A 22,644-nucleotide genomic window follows, 5' to 3' on the forward strand; every position below is an offset into this window, starting at 1 on the left:
TACCTATTCTTTTACCCAACAATTTTCTTTCTATGAATTAAAAAAACAAACAAGCAAGCTTCTCTTAAAAAATAATCAACACCAGAACCTCCCTCTTCCCTAGTTTTTTATGCTATTAAATCAATCGATCAGTGTAGCAATAGGAACACCATACAAACTAGAATAGATGAATGTGACTCATGTGTATCATAAGGAAAACAATATAAAATACACTAGATGAAGACAGAGATAAAATCCTGGTATTTTCAGAACATAAAAAGATACAAGAATTAAACTGTAAATAAAATTTCAGCTATTTTGCATACTTTTTAAACACCATTCACTGTTAGATAAATTAACACTGTTTCTAGACAACCTCAAAACAAGAAAAAATGCTTCCCATTTTTCATGACTGATTTTCTTTTTTTTAAAAGGCTCTAAAGGTAGTGTAGCAATAGGTTGTTTTCATCCAGGCACATCATTCTTGCTAAAGACAACATGGGCAATTTGTAAAAAGAGCTTGCCATGGCGTGGCAGGGCGACGACTCACCAGTGTGGCGTCTCCTGCTAGTCATCCTGGGAATTAGCTCTTCCAGCCTGGAGCGCCCTCTGCAGGCCAGTGTCTCACCTACTGTTGGCCCCCGTGTCCCTCCTGGACCCTGGTGCCCCTCTACATCAGGGTTCTGCCCAGCAGTAACCCACAATCTGGGTCTCCTCTCCCAGGGAAACCGCCACACTTCTACGCTCACCTTGCCTCGGTAGCTACTGCCAGTCACCATCTAGCCCCTGCTTCCTGGGAGAGACTGCAGTCTGTAAACCGCTCATCATTGGCAAGGGGGGTTGGACCAGCTGCCGTTGCCTATCTCTAGGCTGCTCCTCTGCAGCCCCAGTACCTTTTTATAGGCCTTTTTTCTAGGCCTGCAGCCTGGGGTCTTACTAGACTGGAGCTCCCCAGCTCCCTCTGCCCTTCCCCAGCACTGATCCACCTCAGGTACCCTTCTCAACTCCCAGGCAGCTCAATCCTTCTCTCTCTAGAGTCACAGAGAGACTCCCTTGAGCTCCGGGCCAGCTGTACCTGACTGGTAGGTGGCCCGAGCTGTGGCTGTTTCCCCAATCAACCTAGGCTTTTCACAGCTGCAGCGCTCTCCAGGGCTGCTTTTAACCCTTGTTCTGAGCCAGAGCGGGGTGACCTTAGCTACACATGGCTAAAGTTCTTTGCCCACGTGAACAGAATTACATGCAGTCTTCAACACTTATTTTCACAAACCATAGGTTAATGGAGCTCTACAATTAAACTGTAATATCTTTTGGATCCCTGCCTCAAGACTCTAATCCAGGGGCGGGGAACCTTTGGCACGTGGCTCACAAGGGTAAGCACCCTGGCGGGCCGGGCTGGTTTGTTTACTGGCCATGTCCGCAGGTTTGGCCGATTGCAGCTTCCACTGGCCGCAGTTCGCTGCTCCAGGCCAATGGGGGTGGCGGGAAGCAGCGGCTAGCACATCCCTTGGCCCGTGCTGCTTCCCACTGCCCTCATTGGCCTGGGACGGCGAACCACAGCCAGTGGAAGCCGCAACTGGCCGAATCTGTGGACGCGGGAGGTAAACAGGGTGTTTACTCTGGTGGGCCGCGTGCCAAAGGTTGCCAATCCCTGCTCTAGTAGGTTGTTAAGAAATACACTGCATTTAGTCTTTAACTTACATCTCTATTTCTCATCATTAGTAAAGTCACTGGTGTGAAATCTGTATTATGGGGATAAAATCCAGTATCCTACTTTTTTATACCAAAAAATTCTTGTGCTAAATCCTCTGCTATTGTTAGAGAAACAGATGGTGAGCTATTCCTCTCCAAGATTTAATTCAAACTTTCGTTTTGTCATTGGCTTTAAACCTTTGTATCCCTGATTCCTCATATAGTTCATCTCACTAGGCTGGATTGTGACTTTAGACACAGTCTTGAGTGAAGCGTGGTGAATAAGCAACACAACTCCAGGAGTAGCTTTGGAAGACATTATTATTCAGATACATCTTGAATCACAAGCACTCCCTTGCTTCCCTCTTGTTTTGCTGTTATAGTAATTGCCTGCTGGCCTATGCCAGCAATATAGCATGCCACTTCAGCTGAACTGGTCAATGAGTATATGGAGTGGAGTCAAAACTTCATCCATGCTCCACTCATCAGCAACCACCTGCTCCAGGGAGGGATAAGCAGGTACACACTTGCTTACCCATGCATGCAAGGTCCAAGTAGCCTGTGAGCCAGGGCATATGAGAGAGAGGTCCTTACTTCCTCTACCTCCCCAGCACAGTTATGTAACTCAAATCATAATATAGCCTGTAATGAAAGGTAAAAAAAAGTTGTAGTCCCCTGTTTTTTCTTTTCAAGGAGAGTATTGCTATAGACCAGTGGAACTGCAATGCTGCTTCTCAGAGAACAGGTCAGAGAAGGGAGGGAAGAATGTGGAAGATGTGGGAACATAAGAAAGGTCATACTGGGTCAGACCAATCATCCATCTAGCCTAGTATGATGGATGAACAGAAGAAGACAATTTATTAAACAATCCATCCGCTGTCTTTCAGTCCCAACTTCTGGCATTCTCAGAGCATGGGTTTGAATCCCTGATCATTTTGGCTAATAGACATTAATCTTCCATTAATTTGTCTAATTCCTTTTTGAACCCTTATACTTTTGGCCCTCACAACATCCCATAGCAATGAGTTCCATAGGTTGACTGTGTGACTAAGTATTTCTTTGTATTTGTTTTATACACGCTGACTTAATTTTATTGGGTGCCTGACCCCCTGGTTCTTGTGTTATGTGAAGGGATAAATAACACTTCCTCACTCACTTTGTCCATACCATTAACAATTTTATGGACTTCTATCATATCCCATCTTAGTCATCTCCTTTTGAAGCTGAACAGCCACAGTCTTTTTAATCACTCCTCACATGGAAGCTGTTCCATACCCCTACTCTTTTTTGTTGCCCTTCTCTGTACCTTTTTCAATCTTAATCTATCTATTTTGCGATAGGGCAACGAGAACTGCATGCAGTATCCCATGTGTGGACACACCATGGATTTACATACTGGCATTATGATATTTTCTGTCTCATTATCCATCCCTTTCCTGTTTGTTTCTAACGTGTTTTTTGTTGTTGTTGTTGGTTTGTTTGTTTGTTTTTTACTGCTATGGCACATAGAGCAGATGTTTTCAAAGAACTATTAGCTTTTTTTTTTTTTTTTTACTGCCACTGCACATAGAACAGATGTTTTCAGAGAACTCTCCACAATGACTCCAAGATCTCTTGCTTGAGTAGTAACAGCTAATATAGACCCTATCATTTTGTATGTATGGCTGGGGTTATGTTTTCCAATTTGCATTGTTTTGCACTTATCAACATGGAATTTCGTCTGCTATTTTCTTGCCCAGTCACCTAGTTGTGTGAGAACCCTTTGCAACTCTTCACAGTCAGTTTTTGAATTAACAATTTTGAATAATTCTGTACCATCTGCAAACTTTGCCATTTCACTGTTTATCCTCCCTCCACCCCCAGATTATTTATGAATATGTTGAACAGCAGTGATCCCTGCACAGATCCTTGGGGGACTCTGCTATTTACCAGTCTCCATTGTGTAAATTGGCCTTTTATTCCTACCCTCTGTTTCCTATCTTTTAACTAGTTACTGATCCATGACAGGACCTTCCCTCTTATCCCATCACTGCTTACTTTGTGACCCTTTTGTGAGGCTTTATCAGTCTTTACCAAGTCAAAGTCTTTATCAAAGTCTTTATCAAAGTACACTCTATCAATTGAATCACCCATGTTCACATACTTGTTGAGACCCTCACGGAATTCTAATGGATTGGTGTGGCATAATTTCTCTGTACAAAAACTGTGATGACTCTTTTGCAACATATCATGTCCATCTATGTATCTGAGAATTCTGTTCTTTACTATGGTTTCAACCCATTTGCCTGATACTGAAATTAGGCTTACCAGTCTGTAATCATCTCCGGAGCTTTTGTTAAAAATCGGTGTTACCTTAGCTATTGTCCAGTCATCTGGTACAGAGGCTGACTTAAGTGATAGGTTATATACCACAGTTAGAAGTTCTGCAACTTTATATTTGAGTTCCTCCAGAACTTGTGCCAATAACATTTGGTCCTGGTGACTTATTACTGTGTAAATTTATCAATTTCTTTCAAAACCTCCTTTACTGACACTTCAATATGGGACAATTCCTCAGATTTATCACCTAAAAATAATGGCTCAGATATGGAAATCTCCCTCACATCCTCTCCAGTGAAGGCAGAGGTAAAGACTTTATTTAGCTTCTCTGCAATGGTCTTGTCTTCCTTAAGTTTTTGTTTAGAACTTGATTGCCCAATACCCCCAGTGATTGTTTGGTAGGCTTTCTGCTTCTGATGTACTCAGGCTGCTTATGTCCACAAAACTTATGTTGCTCAGAGATGTGAAAAAACCCCACACACCCCGAGCGCTGGCATAAGTGGCAGTGTGCATAATGCTATGTCAGTGGTACATAGCTGCCACCACTCATTGAGGTGGTTTTACCATATGGATGGGAGAGTGGTCTCCCATTGGTATAGAGCAGCTACACAAGTGATCTTACAGTGACACAGCCAGTGGTGAGCTCCAGCTGGTTTGCACCGGTTCGCAGGAACCGGTTGTTAAATTTAGAAGCCTTTTTAGAACGGGTTGTTCCCAGGACAACTGGTTCTAAAAAAGCTTTTAAATTTAACACAGGCTCGGGCAGCTGTCCACCCAGACCCTGGCCCCAGCTTACGTCCCCCTCTCCCCTGAACGCTCTGCCCTCCTTCTTCTCCCCCTCCCCTGCTTCCTGCGAATCAAATGTTCTCAGGAAGCCTGAAACAAGGAGCAGGCAAGTAAGTTGGGGGGGGAAGTGGGAGCGGAGGGCTCCAGGGAGGCATGGTGCGTGCAGCCCAGTCCAGCTCCCCCTGGCCCTGGGTGAGCACCCCCAGCCCGGCTCGGGGAGTCAGGCCCCGTGGTGCTGGTCCCAGTGCCCGCCGAGCAGGGAACAGGAGGATTGAATGGGGACAAGGGTCCGGGAGGGCAGTCAGGAAAGAGCAGGGGCTGGATGAGGTGGTGGGAGGCAGTCAGGGACAGAGAGTTACATGTGACTTGCAGAATTTATGCTCTTTTCTGTTTTCCTTAGTAGGAGCTGACTGACAATTTTTAAAAGATGTGTTTTGGTCTCTAACCACCTCTTTTACTGTGTTTAGCCATAGTGGATTATTTGTTGTTGTTTGAGGTATATATAAGGGATGAATTGTGAGATTCTACTATGAAAGAAGTGCAAGTGTAGGCCTGTCACTGTAGGGATTGCTCATGGAGAGACTGAGGGGTCAAAGATACAGATAACCCTGAACTATAACAGAGGTTTTGGTACAGCATTACACTGTAATTTAAAAAAACAAAAATATAAAAAATTGTGCACTCTTTCAGTACATAAAGTGCTAAGTTGTGAATTCGGTTAAGGAAAGCAGTGTATTTCTTTACAGAACTAAAAGGCTATTTTATGAAAACGAATAAAGTAGTCTACTGTGTTTTAAAATTGTGAATCAATACAGGGACTGTACTTCCAAACTGGGAAGGCCAGCTGAGCTGAACTCTATTGCATAAGACAGCCTTGGTATAAATGGATGCAACACAAACAAACATGAAATGGAGTTGCACCTGCTTATACCAGGACTGGATTTGAGCCAAAATGTACAATACGCACAACATTTCAGTGTCTGCCATTGCATCCAAATATTTTGTGGCATTTAAGTGAATAATCTCAATTTTTCTTTTTTGTTTGCAAACCAGCCCTTTAAAAGATTAAAGGCAGTTTATTGCATTGATTTTTCCATTATGAAGAATAATGGCATTTTAAATTTTAATGATGAAAACATGACTTCTGTTGAATTGGCTTTTATCACTTCTAGCTCTGTTTCTAGGATATACAGAATTATGTCCTTTGTGCCACTGACAAATTTTGCAACTCCAGGAAATAGATTTACTGTGGATGTAATTATTTTTAATAGGCATGAAACACAAGCCTATATATGGTAGCATCAATTTTACGTTAGGAGGAGGTATAGTACACATTACTGCTACATCCAGATAATTATGCTCTGAAACTAATCTTACAGAACTCTGTCTCATACAATATTTTTACTATAAGAAGTGTAGTATGTAGAAAGAAAACCATACCACCCAACAATGAGTTTCCTGGAAGACCAGCATTTTCTATTGCAAATACAGTTTGAAAGTAAAATTTAATATATGGTACATTTTATATCAGCACTGATCTTAAGACCTGGTTTAGGAAAGTACTGAAACATATGCTTAAGACCTGTTGTGACTACTGGGCCTACACATTTACCCCAATTGTGAGCTAAAGTAAAAGTTCATAAAAGGATACAACAACATTAATACCTGATGTTGATGCGGAAAAGTAAGAAAGTAAGACAGAATAACTGAATTAGTCTAAACGAACAGGCCAGGTTGATGAGATTCAGGGACCAGGTTAAAATTAAGCTGGTTAGAAACCAGAAGATGTAAAGCCAGAAGATAAATGAGCCAAAATTGTTATGCAGATAATAGGCCTAATTAGTGGACAAAATAATGAGGGGATGGGCTATTCCACCACTGCTTCTTTTTTGAGTTCTTAAAAGAAATATTTTGTGGGGAAAGTTCAAAAGAACAAAAAGAACAGGGAAGAGGAACACACTGAGGATACTGAAGCTTGTTTCTAATCATAGCTGCCACCTGCACTGTTTTCCTGGGACCCTGTGACAGAGAGGTACACTGAGCAGAACGGGCCAGAAAGAGAAGGACTCAGATGACATCGTCACCCCCTATTGGTGCCAGCTGAATCCCAACCACCACCTGGAATGACAGTTATTACCATCTTTAATACCGTCTAAGAATCTGTCAAATGGGAGGGGGGGGGGGAGAATAGGTTATACAGAGGTGAGAGGTGTGTCTAAAATTGGACTTTAACAATAGCAACAATGACATTTACAGCCCATCTCAATTAACCTGTTCTCTTTTCCCCAAAAGGACGGTTATTACTGTCTTTGATACCATCAAACAAGTGTTTTTTTTTCTTTTAAAATTTTCTCCAGATTAAGGGAAAAGGAACAAAAACAAGTAGTTAAAATAAAAACCTGTTTTAATACTTTACATTCCAAATTTTTAACTATTGTCCCTTCTTTTCTCTATCTTTAATAAAAGGTTAAAAGACTTTTTAATGAGACATGTGCCATGGTACTAAGCAAGCTGAGGTCTCTATTTACCAGTCCTCAAGCCTTGTTTAACGTTGTTGGACAATGACTGGGTTATGCCAACACCTTTATTCCATATATTCCACCTAAATTAATACAACAGGCCATCTCTATTCAGGACAGCACTTCAGCACATGCTTAATTTATTCATATACTGAAGTATTGTTCAGAATAGGGATACTTGTGTTCTCATTGCAGATGATTTAACAAAACATTGCTTCCTTTAATCCTATCATGTCTTCCAAGTCTCTACAAATTGACAAATTAATCCCACTTTCAAGAAAATAATATGATGAGACTCAATCCTGAGGAGCATTGAGGGTCTCCTTTGAGGTGCTCAGCATCCTCAATTTTCACCAAAATCTATGGGAACTGAGGATGCTTGGTACCTTCCTGGACTATAAACGGAAGTCCATTTTTATGTGCATAATCATCCAATCACAGAAACATTGTCACAAACTGAACTTTTCAGCAGTCTCAGAAGATAAATCAGGGACTACATAGTTATGGAAATGGCGCGCCCAACCTTGTACTATAGAAGTTTTAATTATGTTGGCAAACAAAGCTTATGCTGCCATTGCCTAGGATATAGCAATTGTGTATGTAGAAAATCTCTATTTTCAGGACTGTCTACCTAGAACTCTTCCTAAGCACTGAAGCCACTTAAAAGAATTAAAATGTAGCAATAGAGATTATCAAGGCAGTCTAGGGGATTTAATTACACGTATTCCAGTGGATGTGTGGTGTATTTCTATAGACCTCTTTCATTATCTCAGCCAATAGCATTTTAAAATTCCTTTTTTCCTTTTTGTTTTATCTTTACTTTCTGAAGCTTTTGACACATAATTAGCTTGTCAGATCACCAGCTTTACTTTCCTATTATATAGAGAAACAATTGTTATTTTACCTTGGAATCTTAAATGAAAAGAAGTAAAATGGATTAAACAATACATGAAATATGCGCTTCTGAAACTATAAAGCAGAACCATTTAAATACATCACAAAAACAAAATGAAAACACACTGAAGTATTCAGATTTTGTACAAATTACAGTTGAAATCACTAATAAGAAAAAGACTGAGAAATAATAAAGGATTTGTATAAAACTGCACAATGAGTGCAAGTACTGAATGTTCTTTTTCACTATCCTGAATTTATATCAAGCCTATGTTTACATTTTGTATTTTTCACACGCATACAATCAATGATTTTCTTTCATTAATTAAAAAATCTGATGATTTTTTTCTCATCAATATATCGAGAAGCAACCTGAAAAAACAGTTAGAAATGCCTGAAACAAACCCAGACCTTGATTCAGCAAAGTACTTAAGCTTCAGTCCCTTAAGCACATGCTTACATTGCTTTGCTGAGTCAGGGTTTTTGGGCTACTAGTATAATTAAAATTGAATCAGAGAGAAATTGTAGCTGTCTTTGTGAGGTAATTTGCTGTACAAGTGGGACTATACAATAAGAGGCTTCCACTGAAATTTGGCACTACATGGTCTTAGTTTTTCTTGTTTTAACACATGGCAAATTACAGCTTGCTTCTTTTAAAAATAACGGTCTCAATACTCTCCATGCAACATGTTTAAGTGGCCTGAACACTGGGCTGAGAGCCAGTAACTCGACTTCAAATCCCATCTGACACACCGATTGCCTCTATAGCCTTGGGCAAGTCATTTAACCTTTGTCTCACTTTGCCTGCCTGTCAAATGGTGATAATTAATTGTACTTTTGTGCCTTTAAAGGAGGCTATGAAGGTTGATTTGTGCATATTTGTCAAGTGGTTTGAAAATATAAAGTGGATTATTATTACTTTATATTTTATTTACTGCAACCTGATAAGATGCTATTGCAGAGTCAGGTGAATATTAGACATTATTGACTGATTCACTGGAGAATTAGAGGAGACACAGCAGCCATTTTATTTTTTATAGCTGCAAGCAGAACAGAAATTCAGTGATGACAACAGTTACTGTTTATCCTGTGACCTTTGTAAATAAATGGGAGAACAAGTTTCTGGTGGCCAATGGAGCGTTGGCCATGCAAAAAAACAAACCAAAACCAAACAACCACCCACTACCACAACTGGTGCCCTTGGCGATTTCAGCAGAGAAAACAATGTTTGAATGAGTATAGATTGAAGTGTTCTCTCCCCCCTAGAGTCATCATGCTCATCCCCAGAAGTCAGGTTTGAGGCTGTCTGTGTGGAGCACTATAAGAGCCTTCAACTGTTCTATAGTTCTATCACTATACAGAGAAGTTTATTCTCCAGAGCTCTCAGTACAGCACCCATCACAAGTGCAAAACTAAATTTTTAAAATGGGGGAATCTGCTCTTCCACTTCTTGGCCATGTTAGAAGCTCCTTAATGGCATAGTATGCACCACCTATTACAACATATGGGCCAAATTTATTTATGCTCTGTGCTGGTGGAAGATCCCAGCTGGAGGAACATCTGCTCACAATGCGACTGTACTCTCCCTTCTACCAGAGGGATCAACTACTTACAGTATCAGAGGGGTAGCCGTGTTAGTCTGGATCTGTAAAAGCAGCAAAGAATCCTGTGGCACCTTATCTTTGCTGCAACTACTTACAGTGTAGCCCAAAGGTAAATAATGCTGCAGAAGACTGAATGGCCAGGGCATGCAGGGATTCAGTGTATTCTTGTTTCTGTCCCCAGAAGGGATCCTACTGAACCCGTGGCAGAGAATGAAGGTGCCTTCTATCAGAGGAAAGTAGTGGTAGGAACACCACTCATTATTCAAAAGGGCTGGGAATTTCTCAGCAATGACAGAAACCTCGAAAACTGAGCACAAAAGGTGTGAAAAACTATCAGCTCACCTATGCAACTACAGAATTTGAGATCTCTGCTTCAAACCTAAGGGATTATACTCCACATTTCACAATTTTATGTACACAACTGTTGTTATAACTGACAGTTGCTCTGAGGGGGCAGTCTATCCCTGAAGTACATGCACAGAAATTCACAAATTTATTTTGTTCTGCTGTTGCTGGCATCTCACCTTGCAGTGCTACAGTAAAGGACTTTAGCCTAAAGATCCATTTTTCTCTCTCTCTTTTTAAAGCAAACTTGACAAACTTTATTAAAATAAAACACAAGGCAAATTTCAAATTAACAAGTGAAAGTTATGAAGGTTTCTTACAACTCAGCTCTTCTCTAGAGATATTGTGGATTCTCTGGTAAATAATGAGAGTTCTGCTTCACGTGTGGGATTCAGGAGTTCCAATGGATATCTTACAGTTCTTTAGCACTTTCCATCTAAGGAGCTCAAAAAGCTTTATGTAAATACATTTATCCTCGCAATATCTCTGGGAGGTAAATAAACATTATTATCCCATTTTGTACATGAGGACACTAAGGTACAAGGAGATGAAATTATTTGCCTAGGTTCACCCTGGCTATGGTACAGCCTAAAATAGAACGCTCAATATTAGGAAAAACTTTTTCACTCAAAGAGTGGTGAAGCACTGGAATGGTTACCTAGGGACGTGGTGGAATCTCCTTCTTTAGAGGTTTTTAAGGTCAGGATTGACAAAGCCCTGGCTGGATGATTTAATTGGGGATTGGTCCTGCTTTGAGCAAGGGGTTGGACTAGATGACCTCCTGAGGTCCCTTCCAACCCTGATATTCTATGATTCGAACGCACAGAGTTTAAGATCAGATGTTATCTAGGCTGAGCTCCAGCATAGCACAGGCCAACACCTCCACTGAGCACCTAAACACTAAGTCCAGCAACTGAAATATTACAGGAGGCTAAATTATTATGTTCCACAGGCAGAGAATAGGAGGGACTAAGGTGCCCCAGTACCATTGCAGGGGTGTGAGGGTAAGGAAGAGATTGAGATGATCCTAGTGACTGATCTGCATCCCATGCTGCAGAGGAAGGAGAAATGTCTCCAAGGTCACTGCCAATCTGATCTGGAGGAAAATTCCTTCCCAACTTCACATATGTTGTTCAGTTACACTCTGAGAACATGCACTAGAACCAGCCAGCCAAGAATCTGAGAGAGAGAATGTTTGGTGTCACCTCAGACCCCTGCCCCTACATCATCCAGTATCCCATCTCCAGCTGCAACCATATCTGATGTTTCAGAGGAAGGAGACAAAAGATCCCAGATACACTGTAGGAAAAAAAAATCCCTTCCTGACCCCTTCCTGGTCTTCAGCCCTGTGCCTCAACCACAGGTCCATCCTTCAAGAGGAGAAGCATGGTCTACTAGATAAGGTAATGAACTGAGACTCCAGACAAATTGGTTATATTTTCAGAACCTTGGATCTAGCTTAGAGAAAATTCCTCAAATTCCTTGTGAAACTGCCTAAAGTTACTGAAAATTCAGATAAGGATTTTCATGCCTAGGGCCTACCTCTAATTCTGCTCCTTTTAGGTTCCAGCCAGGGGCGGCTCCAGGCACCAGCATGTCAAGTGCTTGCCTGGGGTGACAAGCCACGGAGGGGGTGCTCTGCCGATCGCCGCAAGGGCAGCAGGCAGACTACCTTCGGCGGCAGGCCTGAGGAGGGTCCACTGGTCCCGCGGCTTTGGTGGACCTCTTGCAGGCAGCCGTCGAATTCGCGAGACTGTGGACCTCCCACAGACAAGCCGCCAAAGGCAGCCTGCCTGCCATGCTTGGGGCGGCAAAATACCTAGAGCCGCCCCTGGTTCCAGCAAAGACCAGAAGTAGGAAGTATGCATAATTCTGTGAGACAGCCTGTCCTTATAATAATATTATCTGCCTGGTTTTACAAAGAGGAATTTGGATATGTTTAGCTGTGTATCCAAACTTTTGGGTATTTATGTGAATTAGACTGAAGCAAAATTTGGTTTGCACATCCCTAATAGATACTTTATTTTGTTTCCAGGAAGCTGTAGTTGCAGAAAAGAAATTTCAGCAGAGCGGGTATGTAGATGGATAAAAGCCAGATGCCTACAGGATAACATTTTATTTTCCATGTTTATCACAAGTCATTCTGTCTACTTGTCACAAACATTAGAACATTTTTCTGTAAATGTTACCCTGCACAGCTTTAGCATGGAGGACTGCTAATCAAACAGAAACCACTAGGCAGTCATAAAATGCTCTATTGCTCAATTAGAAAGATAAAAAGCTCTTCACAGGAACCTGTGGAACAATGGGAGAGATTTGGGTCACTGGCAGAGTACTGACTGGGACATTGGTCTATGTAGGCATTTTAATGTAAATAATCATAAGCTAAATATTTTTCCACTTTAATTTTAAATAATGATGAAGATAACAGAATTTTTGAAGCTTTGAAATCACCTCTATCTTTGCCACAGGAAGCATTGTAACACCATGCATTGTCCCTTCAGCACTGAAGTGGAGGCGATTTCAGAGAACACATTATGGGAATGATGTCTGTGATTCAGAGTTTTGAGCTTCTTTCATTATGTTGACAGGGAAATGATTTCTCACTTCTCCAGTAATAAAGACAGTTATCATCCCACTGGATGATTGTAATGTTATATGGACTGTAAGTAAATACTTTAGCCAGCTCTAGTAATATAAACTCACCTTAAAAATCAAATCTTTTTTTCCATAGCGAAACTCCTTCAGCTGGGCTTGGATCTTTTTAGACTGCAAATGGAAGATAATAAATTAATCTTTAAAATCATTTACATTTGAGAACCTGTGGAAGAGATGACAGCAAATTCTGACAATGGAAAAATGAATTTAGCTGAGACAACAAAAGTGAAGCAAAATCAAAGTCATTTCTCTTTCTCTCTTTTTTTCTTTTGAATGCACACACATACATTCTTTTCAAGGACAGCATGTCTAAACCAATTGTTAGACCCAAGGAAGAGTTAAAGGTGACCTCCAATTAAAATACATTCGCAAGCTATCACATTGTTACATGCAGTTAGTTTAACTCACCTATTTCAGACACAAGATTTTATTAAATGTTCACAGCTAAGCACAAATGAAGGCAGCATGGTTGAGAATATTCAGAAGCATTTAATGACTTCTACTATTATGTGTTTATTTGTACTTTGTGTGAGTCGTATTGTACAGATCATATAGACAGCTGGTATAAAGTCCACAAAGCTATGCTGATTTATGTTCTCTGAGGATCTGGCCCAGAAAGGTGTTTGTTTTTTTTTAATTTTAAGAAAAAATATTTGTTAATAAACTAATTTCAAATCCATGTATTCAACTTTTCTTATATATTTTTAAAAGGTTTTAAAAAACAGGATCTGAACTATCCACTGATATTTTCCTCTTCTTCATCTGAGGAGCCAGCCCAAATAAAGTAATTTCTGGCTTCACAACTGTAATAATTCCAACAGGTCTTCAAATTAGATACTATTCTTAAGTACCTCATTGCCAGCTCTTTTGGAGTTTTTATTGCTGTGGTGAGGTTTTTAACACCCTCCCTGCCCCCAGCAATTTGCATGTTTAATGACATCTTCTTCATGGTATTAAATGATCTCAGATATTTAGGGTTATGTGGAATTAAATTAAAAACTCACTGCAAGTCTATTGAAAAGGGACATCAACCTTGAGTATGACTTATCGAAGGAGTTGGCACATTCTCCATAACTGGGACCTTTTAAGTGAAGCCAGGTCTACACTGATCTATAGGAAAGTCTAAAAGTCACTCCCTTAGAAAATTCTCACACTCAGTAGCTCAGAGGTAGGGGGTTCTGCAGCATTTTCCAGTCACTCGTAGCTAACTGTTCAATGGTTTATACTCCAGTAACAAACCATGGAGGTCAAATGAACACACAAATAGTTACATTATATATATGAAAGCATGGTTGCTATTCCACTGAATTATCCTAAGACGACTGAATAGAGGAAAGATGCCAGACTAGTGGGCACAGGTGTGAGGTATTATATTGTAAGCCAAGCTGAAGGCTAGCCTTTGAAAAGGAATTTAAAACCCTGAGCTTTGGCCCAGTCTTCCAGAAACATTAAAATCAACCTTCAAAGGGCAAATGTCTCTTGCTAGCTGTACAGCTCACACAGCATCGCTTGCTGGCTTCACTACTAATCAACACTGGCATTTGTTAATGAGGGGACCTTTTGTCACGTCTTACCAGCTGATGTCTAAGATCACACTGACCAGCTTTTCCCCGAACATGCTAGTAGAAAACACTATGTCTGTTTTATAATTGATACTAGCAGCACTGTAACCCTGTGGCTCTTTGTCAGATCTGTAACTGACTAACATTCTGAGACAGTGTCAGACACACACCTTTCAATCATGATAATAGTGGCAGCTTTTTATTCAAACACTAGACTGTTGATGCTGTGCTAGTTTTTAGCGTAAAAGTCCCAGTGATTCTTAGCGAACAGCTACAGCAAAATAAAGGTTATACTTATATTAGTACCACCCATTTGTTAATTCCAAAACTAGCTGGTAAAATTAATATTCATAGAGCTAATTTCATCCCTAGTGTAACTCCACTAAGGTCAATGAGCTGACACTGGAGGATGTGTTCACCCTCTAAGAGTTTATGGATGTAAGGTAGGATTCTGCCCTCTACCGTGCTGATGCAAGGAGGACACAGAATTTCTACCTTTTCTTCTCCCTTTGCAGTCAGCAGAGCAGGATTTCCAAGTAGCATTTAAAGGACAAAAAGAAAGGGCAACCTACTACCAGGCTATTCCACACACCTCAGCCTAAAGAGATTTTATTCTACTATCAGAGGGAGTGACACACCAGCATCCACCTAGTATTCATGTTTCATTCTACATATTACTCCTATTCAGAACAGAAGCAAACAAAATGTATTTCCCTGTCTTACCCCATTGAATCCTGGCAAGACTACAGCACCCACTGAGCAGCATCTCATTCTAGCTGTGCTGGCCTGGTTTAACACATAATTCATAAAGACTACCTATAAAGCTTAATGTCCTGGCACTTGAAAAGTAAGGCACATTCACAATCTGCTACCACAGGCTCTTTGTATAATCCAGAGTTCAGTTCTTTGAAATTCCCTGACGGCAAGGCATACTATACCATACTATACTATGAATTGTACTGTGCGTTATAAGAGTTCCATTGGTTTCTCATACTGTACTGTATGTTAATAAGTGCTTTTCAGTTAGGTCACATATTGTTGGGCTAATAAATTAGTAGTTTGTTCATGGGTTAAATCCTAAATTCCTTACTTAGCTTTTACATAAATCAATTTCAGAATTGATTTGAAGGCAATTCACTAGGTAAAGGACTGAGGAAAAACCTCAGAACTTGGCACCATAAAATAAGTGGTGCATTTCATTAGATGCACTAAAATATAGTGCTTCCAAATAAACTGCCTCCAAATTTAATTCTATTTTATATTGTGCATCAATTTGAAAATAATGTGCGAGTATGTGGGGATTTCTGGTAAATCTCCAACCTGCTGGTTTGAGCAATAGAAATTAACGAAATCTCTCTACTGCTCTCAACTGTAATCATCCTACACAGAGAATTAGGCCTGTTGATCTGGACTGCAGGCCACTGTCTCATCCCTCCTTCAGAATGGTCTGCCATGCCTCCCTCCCTTCTTAGGGTGTCATAGTAGAGCTCCCCAGTATGCAAAGTGAAGTCAGGAATGCTTTTGCTGCCTGTAATCTCTAACTCTCCCTTGTAAGGTGGAATCAATGCAATTCTCAGCACTTTAGGTTCTTCTGTGTCTGCAGAAGCAGGAAGACACCAGCTGGTCCATAAGGAGCAATGTTACAGTTAGGTTTCTTAACATCCATGTGTATGATTCACAATGATTCTCCTGCTGTTCATTTTGATGAAAACTCCACCTCAGCTAATCTGGTCTCTCATGTAAACAGATATTGAGACAGAGAGGTCTTTTTAAAACACATCTTACTTTTAAAAAATGTATGTTATTTTAAGAGGGCTCTAACTTGAAAGATACATCAATGAGAATTTTTAGAGACAGGCTGCAAGCAGTTCTGATTCTGACCACTTCAAACTCCCAAAATAAAGACAAGATTTACTGGCAATATACTGATTGACACTGATTTCATATCAAACACTGGAAAGTCAAATTCCCTGTTTTCCATTTAAATGTAGATGTCAGTTCTGGTATATACACAGTTATGTTGCAAATATTCAAATGTATTTAATTAAGATGCAAAGCTAATAGAAAAAAATAAAGTTAAATAATACTAAAAATTCAAGATGTGATGAACCCTGAAGAAATTAGCAAGAGAAAAAAAATAACACTATTATATTTTTAGGGCAGGACTTAATTCCGGTATAAAGGGAGAGAAAAATACGTTTAAAACCAAATATTGTAGAGTAAACCAGAAAGATAGGACAATGTAGCTTGAACAAAGTGAGAGAAAGGAATCTATGGCTTCTGACTGCTGCCGATTTCTTGGATACAATTGGCTAGATCTCCCGTGGTATAGCTCACTTGAAATAAATGGAAATCAGTTATTTAGACTATGTATCTGGCTGTATAACTTTGAAAATACAAGTTTTCAAATCTGTTTCTGAATTAAAATGTACTTGATTCAAGTGTGATAATTTTGTGATATTCTAGCAACATGCATTGACTTCTGCAGACTCACCAGAATGAGAGAGAAAAGTTATTATTAGATCATCTTGCCTATCTTCTTGGTAATGCATAATTATTCCCTAAAATACACTATTATTGATAACTCTTCTCTATTTTTATGCTTCTCCAGTTTGATTTCATTGAAGTTACTCCTGATTTACACACTGGGGCTTGATTCTTATTTGAGAGTGTGGGAATCAATAGTAACTCATTTGAGTACTCCTGTTGACTACAGGGAACTACTCAAATAAGTACATAACTTTACTCACTTCAACAACACCCATTAGTAGCTAGCATGACTGTTCATATGAGTAAAAATATTTACATGCTTAAGTATTTGAAGAATCAGAGCTTTTATATTGTCTGTATGAGATTGCCTCTTTGGCAGAGGTACCATTTCTTATTCTATATTTGGTAAAGTGCCATGCATGGATTTTTAAATCATACACTGTTTTAACATTAAAAATAATTTCTCCAGTGCTTTATTTAGAATTCTTTAAAATTATTCAAACAATGGAGTTATTACTACTTTTTGGTATTGAGGCCAATGGAGAAAAATCAATGCTTTTGAGCCTGGGATTTGGCAGACAATCTCCTCCAATGACCTCAAATCTAAACTATGGATTTACTTTGTCTAAAAACAGAGACTGCATTTTGTTTCCTGATGTATGCTTTTGTCATGGGAGAACATGAGAGGAGATTTTAGATGCATGAGCTCTTTGAACACTAGCTGTCTTTCCAGGTGTGTTAGAATTAGAACAGTAAGAAACTCTACTCACCTCTTCTGCATGAATACCACAAAGCTTGTTTCCCGACAGGAGTTTGTTTTTCAGGCTTTTGTTCTGAGAAAAGAACATGGTTTTACTATTGAGAAGTACTAAAATATTAAGGAATCCTTTAAATATTTTAACATGTTAGTTTTATTTTTTACTAGATATGATCTTCAAGATGTTAGTCAGGCCACAAATAAATATGAAGCCAAGATAAATGTATAATGGTACAGTCGCACCTTCCTTTCTAAAATTCAGAAGGCGGGTGGTTTTTGCATTAAGATATTCATTCACAGAGAGAGAACTGCACACTAAACTTTCAAAACACTATATGAATTAAGCTGAAAGACATTTATTTAATCTCAATATGATGAGAACAGACAGGGGACCAGATCCTCATCTAGTATAAATCAGCATTACTGAGCACTGACTTCAGTGGAGCTAAGGCAATTTACAGAAGCGGAGGGTCTGGCCCAGTATCCCACCATTGAACTCTAAAGTCAAGATTTAAAGATTCTTTTCATGGTAAAATTGTTTAATTTAAAATTGGCAGAGAGTCTGAAACATTAAATGCTGAATCCCCTCATTTCACTCCCACCATTCAACCTTCTTTTCTACCATAGCAGTTTAAAATGTCACTTATTTACTGAAATGGAAATTGATTATAATGTTAATAAATGAAATTTCAACTAGCCTAGTAATATTCCCACACACTAACGTTTTTTCTATATTCCTTGTTTTTGCTGATATCGTGCTATAGTTGATAGCCAAGGGTATTTACCTTTACAGATTCTCCTCTAGATGACTAGCTGCCTAACTTTGAAAATTATTTTTGCTCTTTAAATTCGTCCCTCTTGAATTAAGAATGCAGTCATCCAGCTCCTGAGTTGGAGTAAATCAGTATAACTCTGACAAAATGGAGTTACACCAATTTATATCAGCTGAGGATCTGTTCCCACTTTTTTAGCTCATTTCTCTTGAATGACTTTACCATGCTGAATTCCTCAAACACATTACCGTAAGAGCTGAACAGAATTCTTTTTCACTATTTTTATTTCAATTTCCTGTCTTCATTATTACACTGCAGCCCACTGAGATTCATATTTTATTTGTTGTGGGACATTAAGGAGCCTTATGAAAAACCTAAAGTAGTTTCTAATGGATCTTGGGTTTTTTGTTTTTTAAGTACCACACTAGGCTAATATAGAGCTTGCATTTAATTTATACTAAGGACCTGTATTTTTTATGTATTAACAATCTTTAGGAAATTGACAAGCTGTGCAGATGCTGTCCATCTGGGATTGTACTGTCAAAGAGTGCATGTGATGGAGTAACAGGGCAGAAATGGCTTAATAAATGTTACATACTCCTATTGCTAACGCTTCAGGGAAATTTCATTAGGTTATTTTCGTATACATCAGCCAGTGTAATGCATACTGTAGCTATATTTTTCGATGTTAAAAAACACTATCAACAATGTTGCTACAAAGCTATATATTGTACTCCAGTGTGTAGCCATGGGCAACACCCAAGTGAGGCAAGAAATGAGAAATGTCAGCAGCTCAACACACAGTGTTCTCAACAGGTCAGCACAAAGGGCAGGGTCAACACCGCTCACATTAAATCCTGCAAAGTCAGTGGATCTTCAAAAACTTTCCGTAGTAAAGATTCCCTCTCACTGTTTTATTGGGTGGACAGGAAGGGACTCCTGCCCCACTTCCTGCTTTCCCCCCTAGAAACTGATTGCTGGAACTACCTCCAAATCTCATAGATCCCAAGGAATCCGTTGGAGACTGTGCTTCTACAGAGCTCTCGCCCCATAGCTCTCCTCCATAGCAGTGCATCTCTACTGGAGCGGAGGCACCAGGAATCTCTGTATTCATATCTGCACTGGAGGTCCCCTTTAGCAGGAGGATCCCACCTTCAGAGGACAGGTAATAAACCCTGATGTCATATCATTTTCTCTTAGCAACCTGCAAGGCCAGTAGAAAGAGGTCCATACCCAGTGTTGGACCATGTAGTCCCAGCTGCTTCCACTGCAGTGGATCCTGATCCCAAAAAAGCACTCTCCAAGAGATCTTAGGAAATTAGAAGTCAGTGTTTTGAAAGGGTGGGTGAGAGATTCATGTGTGAAGGAAACTCTGCGAGTGTAACTTGGGGGCAGGGCCAGATTTAGGGGCAGGCTACTCAGGTGATTGCTTGGGGAGCTGGGCTTCGGGTGCTGTTTTTGTTGTTAGTGACAAAAGGGGAAATAGAATGTTTGAAATAAAATGTGTCAGGTATTCTGTATGTGGATTCATTTTTCATTAACCTCCTAGAATGTTCTGGATCTTTGTAGAATCTCTTATACGATAGAGATAAATCATGCATTCAAATAGTGCATCAAAGTCATGAAATAGGCTACATAGCCAATAAAAAAATAAGGTATTCAAAAGTTTAACAAATGGAGGTGGGAGTGGGGGAGTGTCAAAGATGCTCCTTGCCTGGGGTGTCATTTGGTCTTTGCCTCTTGCCAAAGTTGTTAACATTTTGCCCACTGAATGCCTTTCAACTGGTTATTTTCTGATGCTGTTTCGTGCAGATGCTGAGAATTTAGTTCTCCCTCACTGTAATACAATAAAGACTAAATAGAAATCTTTTAAGGTTTTCCTTCCCTCCACATCCTCCCCTTATATTCCTCTTTCTGTGTGTTTCTTGGGTCTTTGTATGTCTAAAAAGAAGCATTTAAAATTACCAGAAGACAGTTTTTAAATTGTAATCTATGAATACAAATCACCTTCAGTACTGCCTGAGGCATTACCAACATGTACCAGGTGTACACAAGAAGATGAAAATATGACTATGTGGACTATGGGATGACATAGCTGTATAGGAAGTACATTCATTGTGATCTGTACTTAGTTATGGACCTGCTGTGGACAGTGTTTATACTGAGTATATTTTACACCTTTTGAAGTATTTGGTATGGTGACCCATTTCCCCTAATTGAACATGAAAAGGCAAAAAGATAAGAAGGGGCTATAAGATATCTGCATCTTTAGCCACATAAATACCATTAAAATCTGGTCCAGAATTATGAAGTGATAGAGACAACAATAATTATCATACTTTCCCAGGGAAGGTGAATGTGCCTACTCCTATTTTACAGATGGGAATATCAGGGAATACAGAATGAGTGGCCTGTCCAAAGCCACACAGGAGCTCATTCCCAGAGCCAGGAATAGAATCCAAATCTCCTCTACCTTCACCCCAAAACCCCCTTCCCCAATAAAGACACAGATTTACTTCTTCCCAGACCTGTCCTACCACACAGTTTAAAAGAGTATCTCTCATTTCAAAGATTATTTCATAAAAAGAAATCAATGGAAGGGGTAACTTTGCATGGTCACATCCAGAACGCTTAGACTTTTGGTCCACAGTAAAGAATATGTACTCTTATTTCATATTAGCAAGTAGGATATTTAAAGAAGCTGAGGGAATTAAATACCAACTCCCATTGACTTTCAGTGAGAATTCAGCTCTTAGATCCCTCTGACTTCTTTAAAAATCCCAACCAGTTCTGTTATCCTTGGCTGTATTATTTGGATTAACTCTGTGGTCTTCTCTCAGCGTAAAGAAGTGTGAAATTTTTAATGTGGTTGGAACAGTAAAATTGAAGGGGGAAAAAAGGGGTTTTAAGCCACAAAAAGGAAATCTTAGAATCCTGAGAGGTGAACTCACCACAGAGAGGTGTATTCCCCACAAACAAATGTGGCCTGAATTTTAGTAGGTAAGTAACCAACACAGCTGGCTTTTAAAATGTTTTTCCTTGACAGGTTGTCAGATACCTAGAGATACACAGCCATTCTGTTGACTCACCCTGGCAACCAAATTAAGAGGATGTCATTAGCTTCAGCTCCTGACTGTAAATGGGACAAGAGTTGCTCTCATGGCAGAACTAAGGGCCAAGGCATGAAAAGAAAAACATAGGAACAGGCGGAAGCACTGACTGAGTCTTGTGTTTGTTGTGATTTAAGTTAAATGTAAACTCCAGGAGGTGGGTAAATTCAGACTGTAGCTAGGTGGGAATTTTTCAAACAAACCAGCTTTTTGTTAGAAAATGCCTAGTTTAAACAAAAACTTTTCACGGGAACGTACCCCTATTGATAAAGCATTTGTTCAGGGAAGGTTTTTCAGTTCAGGATGAAGTTTCTGGTTAAAATCAGAACGGGTGGGAGAGCATTCATCTGAGTTATAGGACACCCACATTTAAGTCCTTGGTCTGAACCAGGCAGAGCTAGGTCTCCCACATCCCAAGTGAGTGCCTTAACCACCAATTTACTGGTGGTTCTAGGGTGACACTCTCTCTCTCTCTCTATAATTTTCGGAAGGTCTCACTTTCATTCCAGTACAGAATGGGCATTTTTTCAAAATCTCAAAAATGTTCACAAGATGGGAAAACCATTTTCCACCCAGCTCTAGTTCAGACCAAGGGCCAGATTCTCAGCTGGTACAATTCAGCCTAGCTTCACTGAAGTCAGTGGAGTTTCATCAGTTGTCATAAGATGAGAAACTGGACTAATATTTCTAGTGTGTACATGTGTGCGTGCATGCAAACATGCATGTGCTATGAAAGGAGCACACTGAGAATGCCTCTCACATACAGTGGCTCTTTTTTACTTTTCACAGGGAACACCTAACTCCCCTAAATGGAAAGGGTGGGTACGTTGGGAACAGTTGGGAAAGCTGGGTATTTCAATAGCTACTCTTTGATGAAGAATAGCTTCTCTGATGAAGGGTAGGTAGCCCCTTAAAAGAATGAACCCAGAAAGATGGAGTATTCCTCTTTAAACCATTCCAGCTGCAACTGGTCAGTATTTTTTATAGTGTGGCTTGCTGGATCTAGAAAATCTAAATGAAAGGGATCAGAAAAACTGAAATAAAATAATGGTGAGCCCATTCTCCATGAACATATGGAAACCTAACCTACCACCTTTGATTAATTTAGCACAATGTAAATTTATTACTGAATAGCAATAGCATTCTCTAAAATTTTGCA

The 22,644-nt window shown here is 39.7% G+C and overlaps 1 protein-coding gene across 5 annotated transcripts in view; it reads right to left on the bottom strand.

Annotated features, from left to right (window-relative positions):
• Positions 1-22,644, bottom strand: part of LUZP2 (leucine zipper protein 2) — a 373,209-nt gene that overhangs the window by 96,717 nt on the left and 253,848 nt on the right. For 4 of the 5 annotated variants that reach the window (XM_032803715.2, XM_075065233.1, XM_032803713.2 and 1 more), the window contains exons 6-7: positions 17,616-17,678; positions 12,842-12,904 (exon numbers count right to left, since the gene is read on the bottom strand). In XM_032803715.2, coding sequence (XP_032659606.1) covers positions 12,842-12,904; positions 17,616-17,678 — 126 coding nt within the window. The remainder of the gene's footprint in view (positions 1-12,841; positions 12,905-17,615; positions 17,679-22,644) is intronic. The other variant, XM_075065232.1, reaches the window with a different exon arrangement.

Source organism: Chelonoidis abingdonii, chromosome 4, assembly GCF_003597395.2.
Source record: "Chelonoidis abingdonii isolate Lonesome George chromosome 4, CheloAbing_2.0, whole genome shotgun sequence".
Lineage (NCBI taxonomy): Eukaryota > Metazoa > Chordata > Testudines > Testudinidae > Chelonoidis > Chelonoidis abingdonii.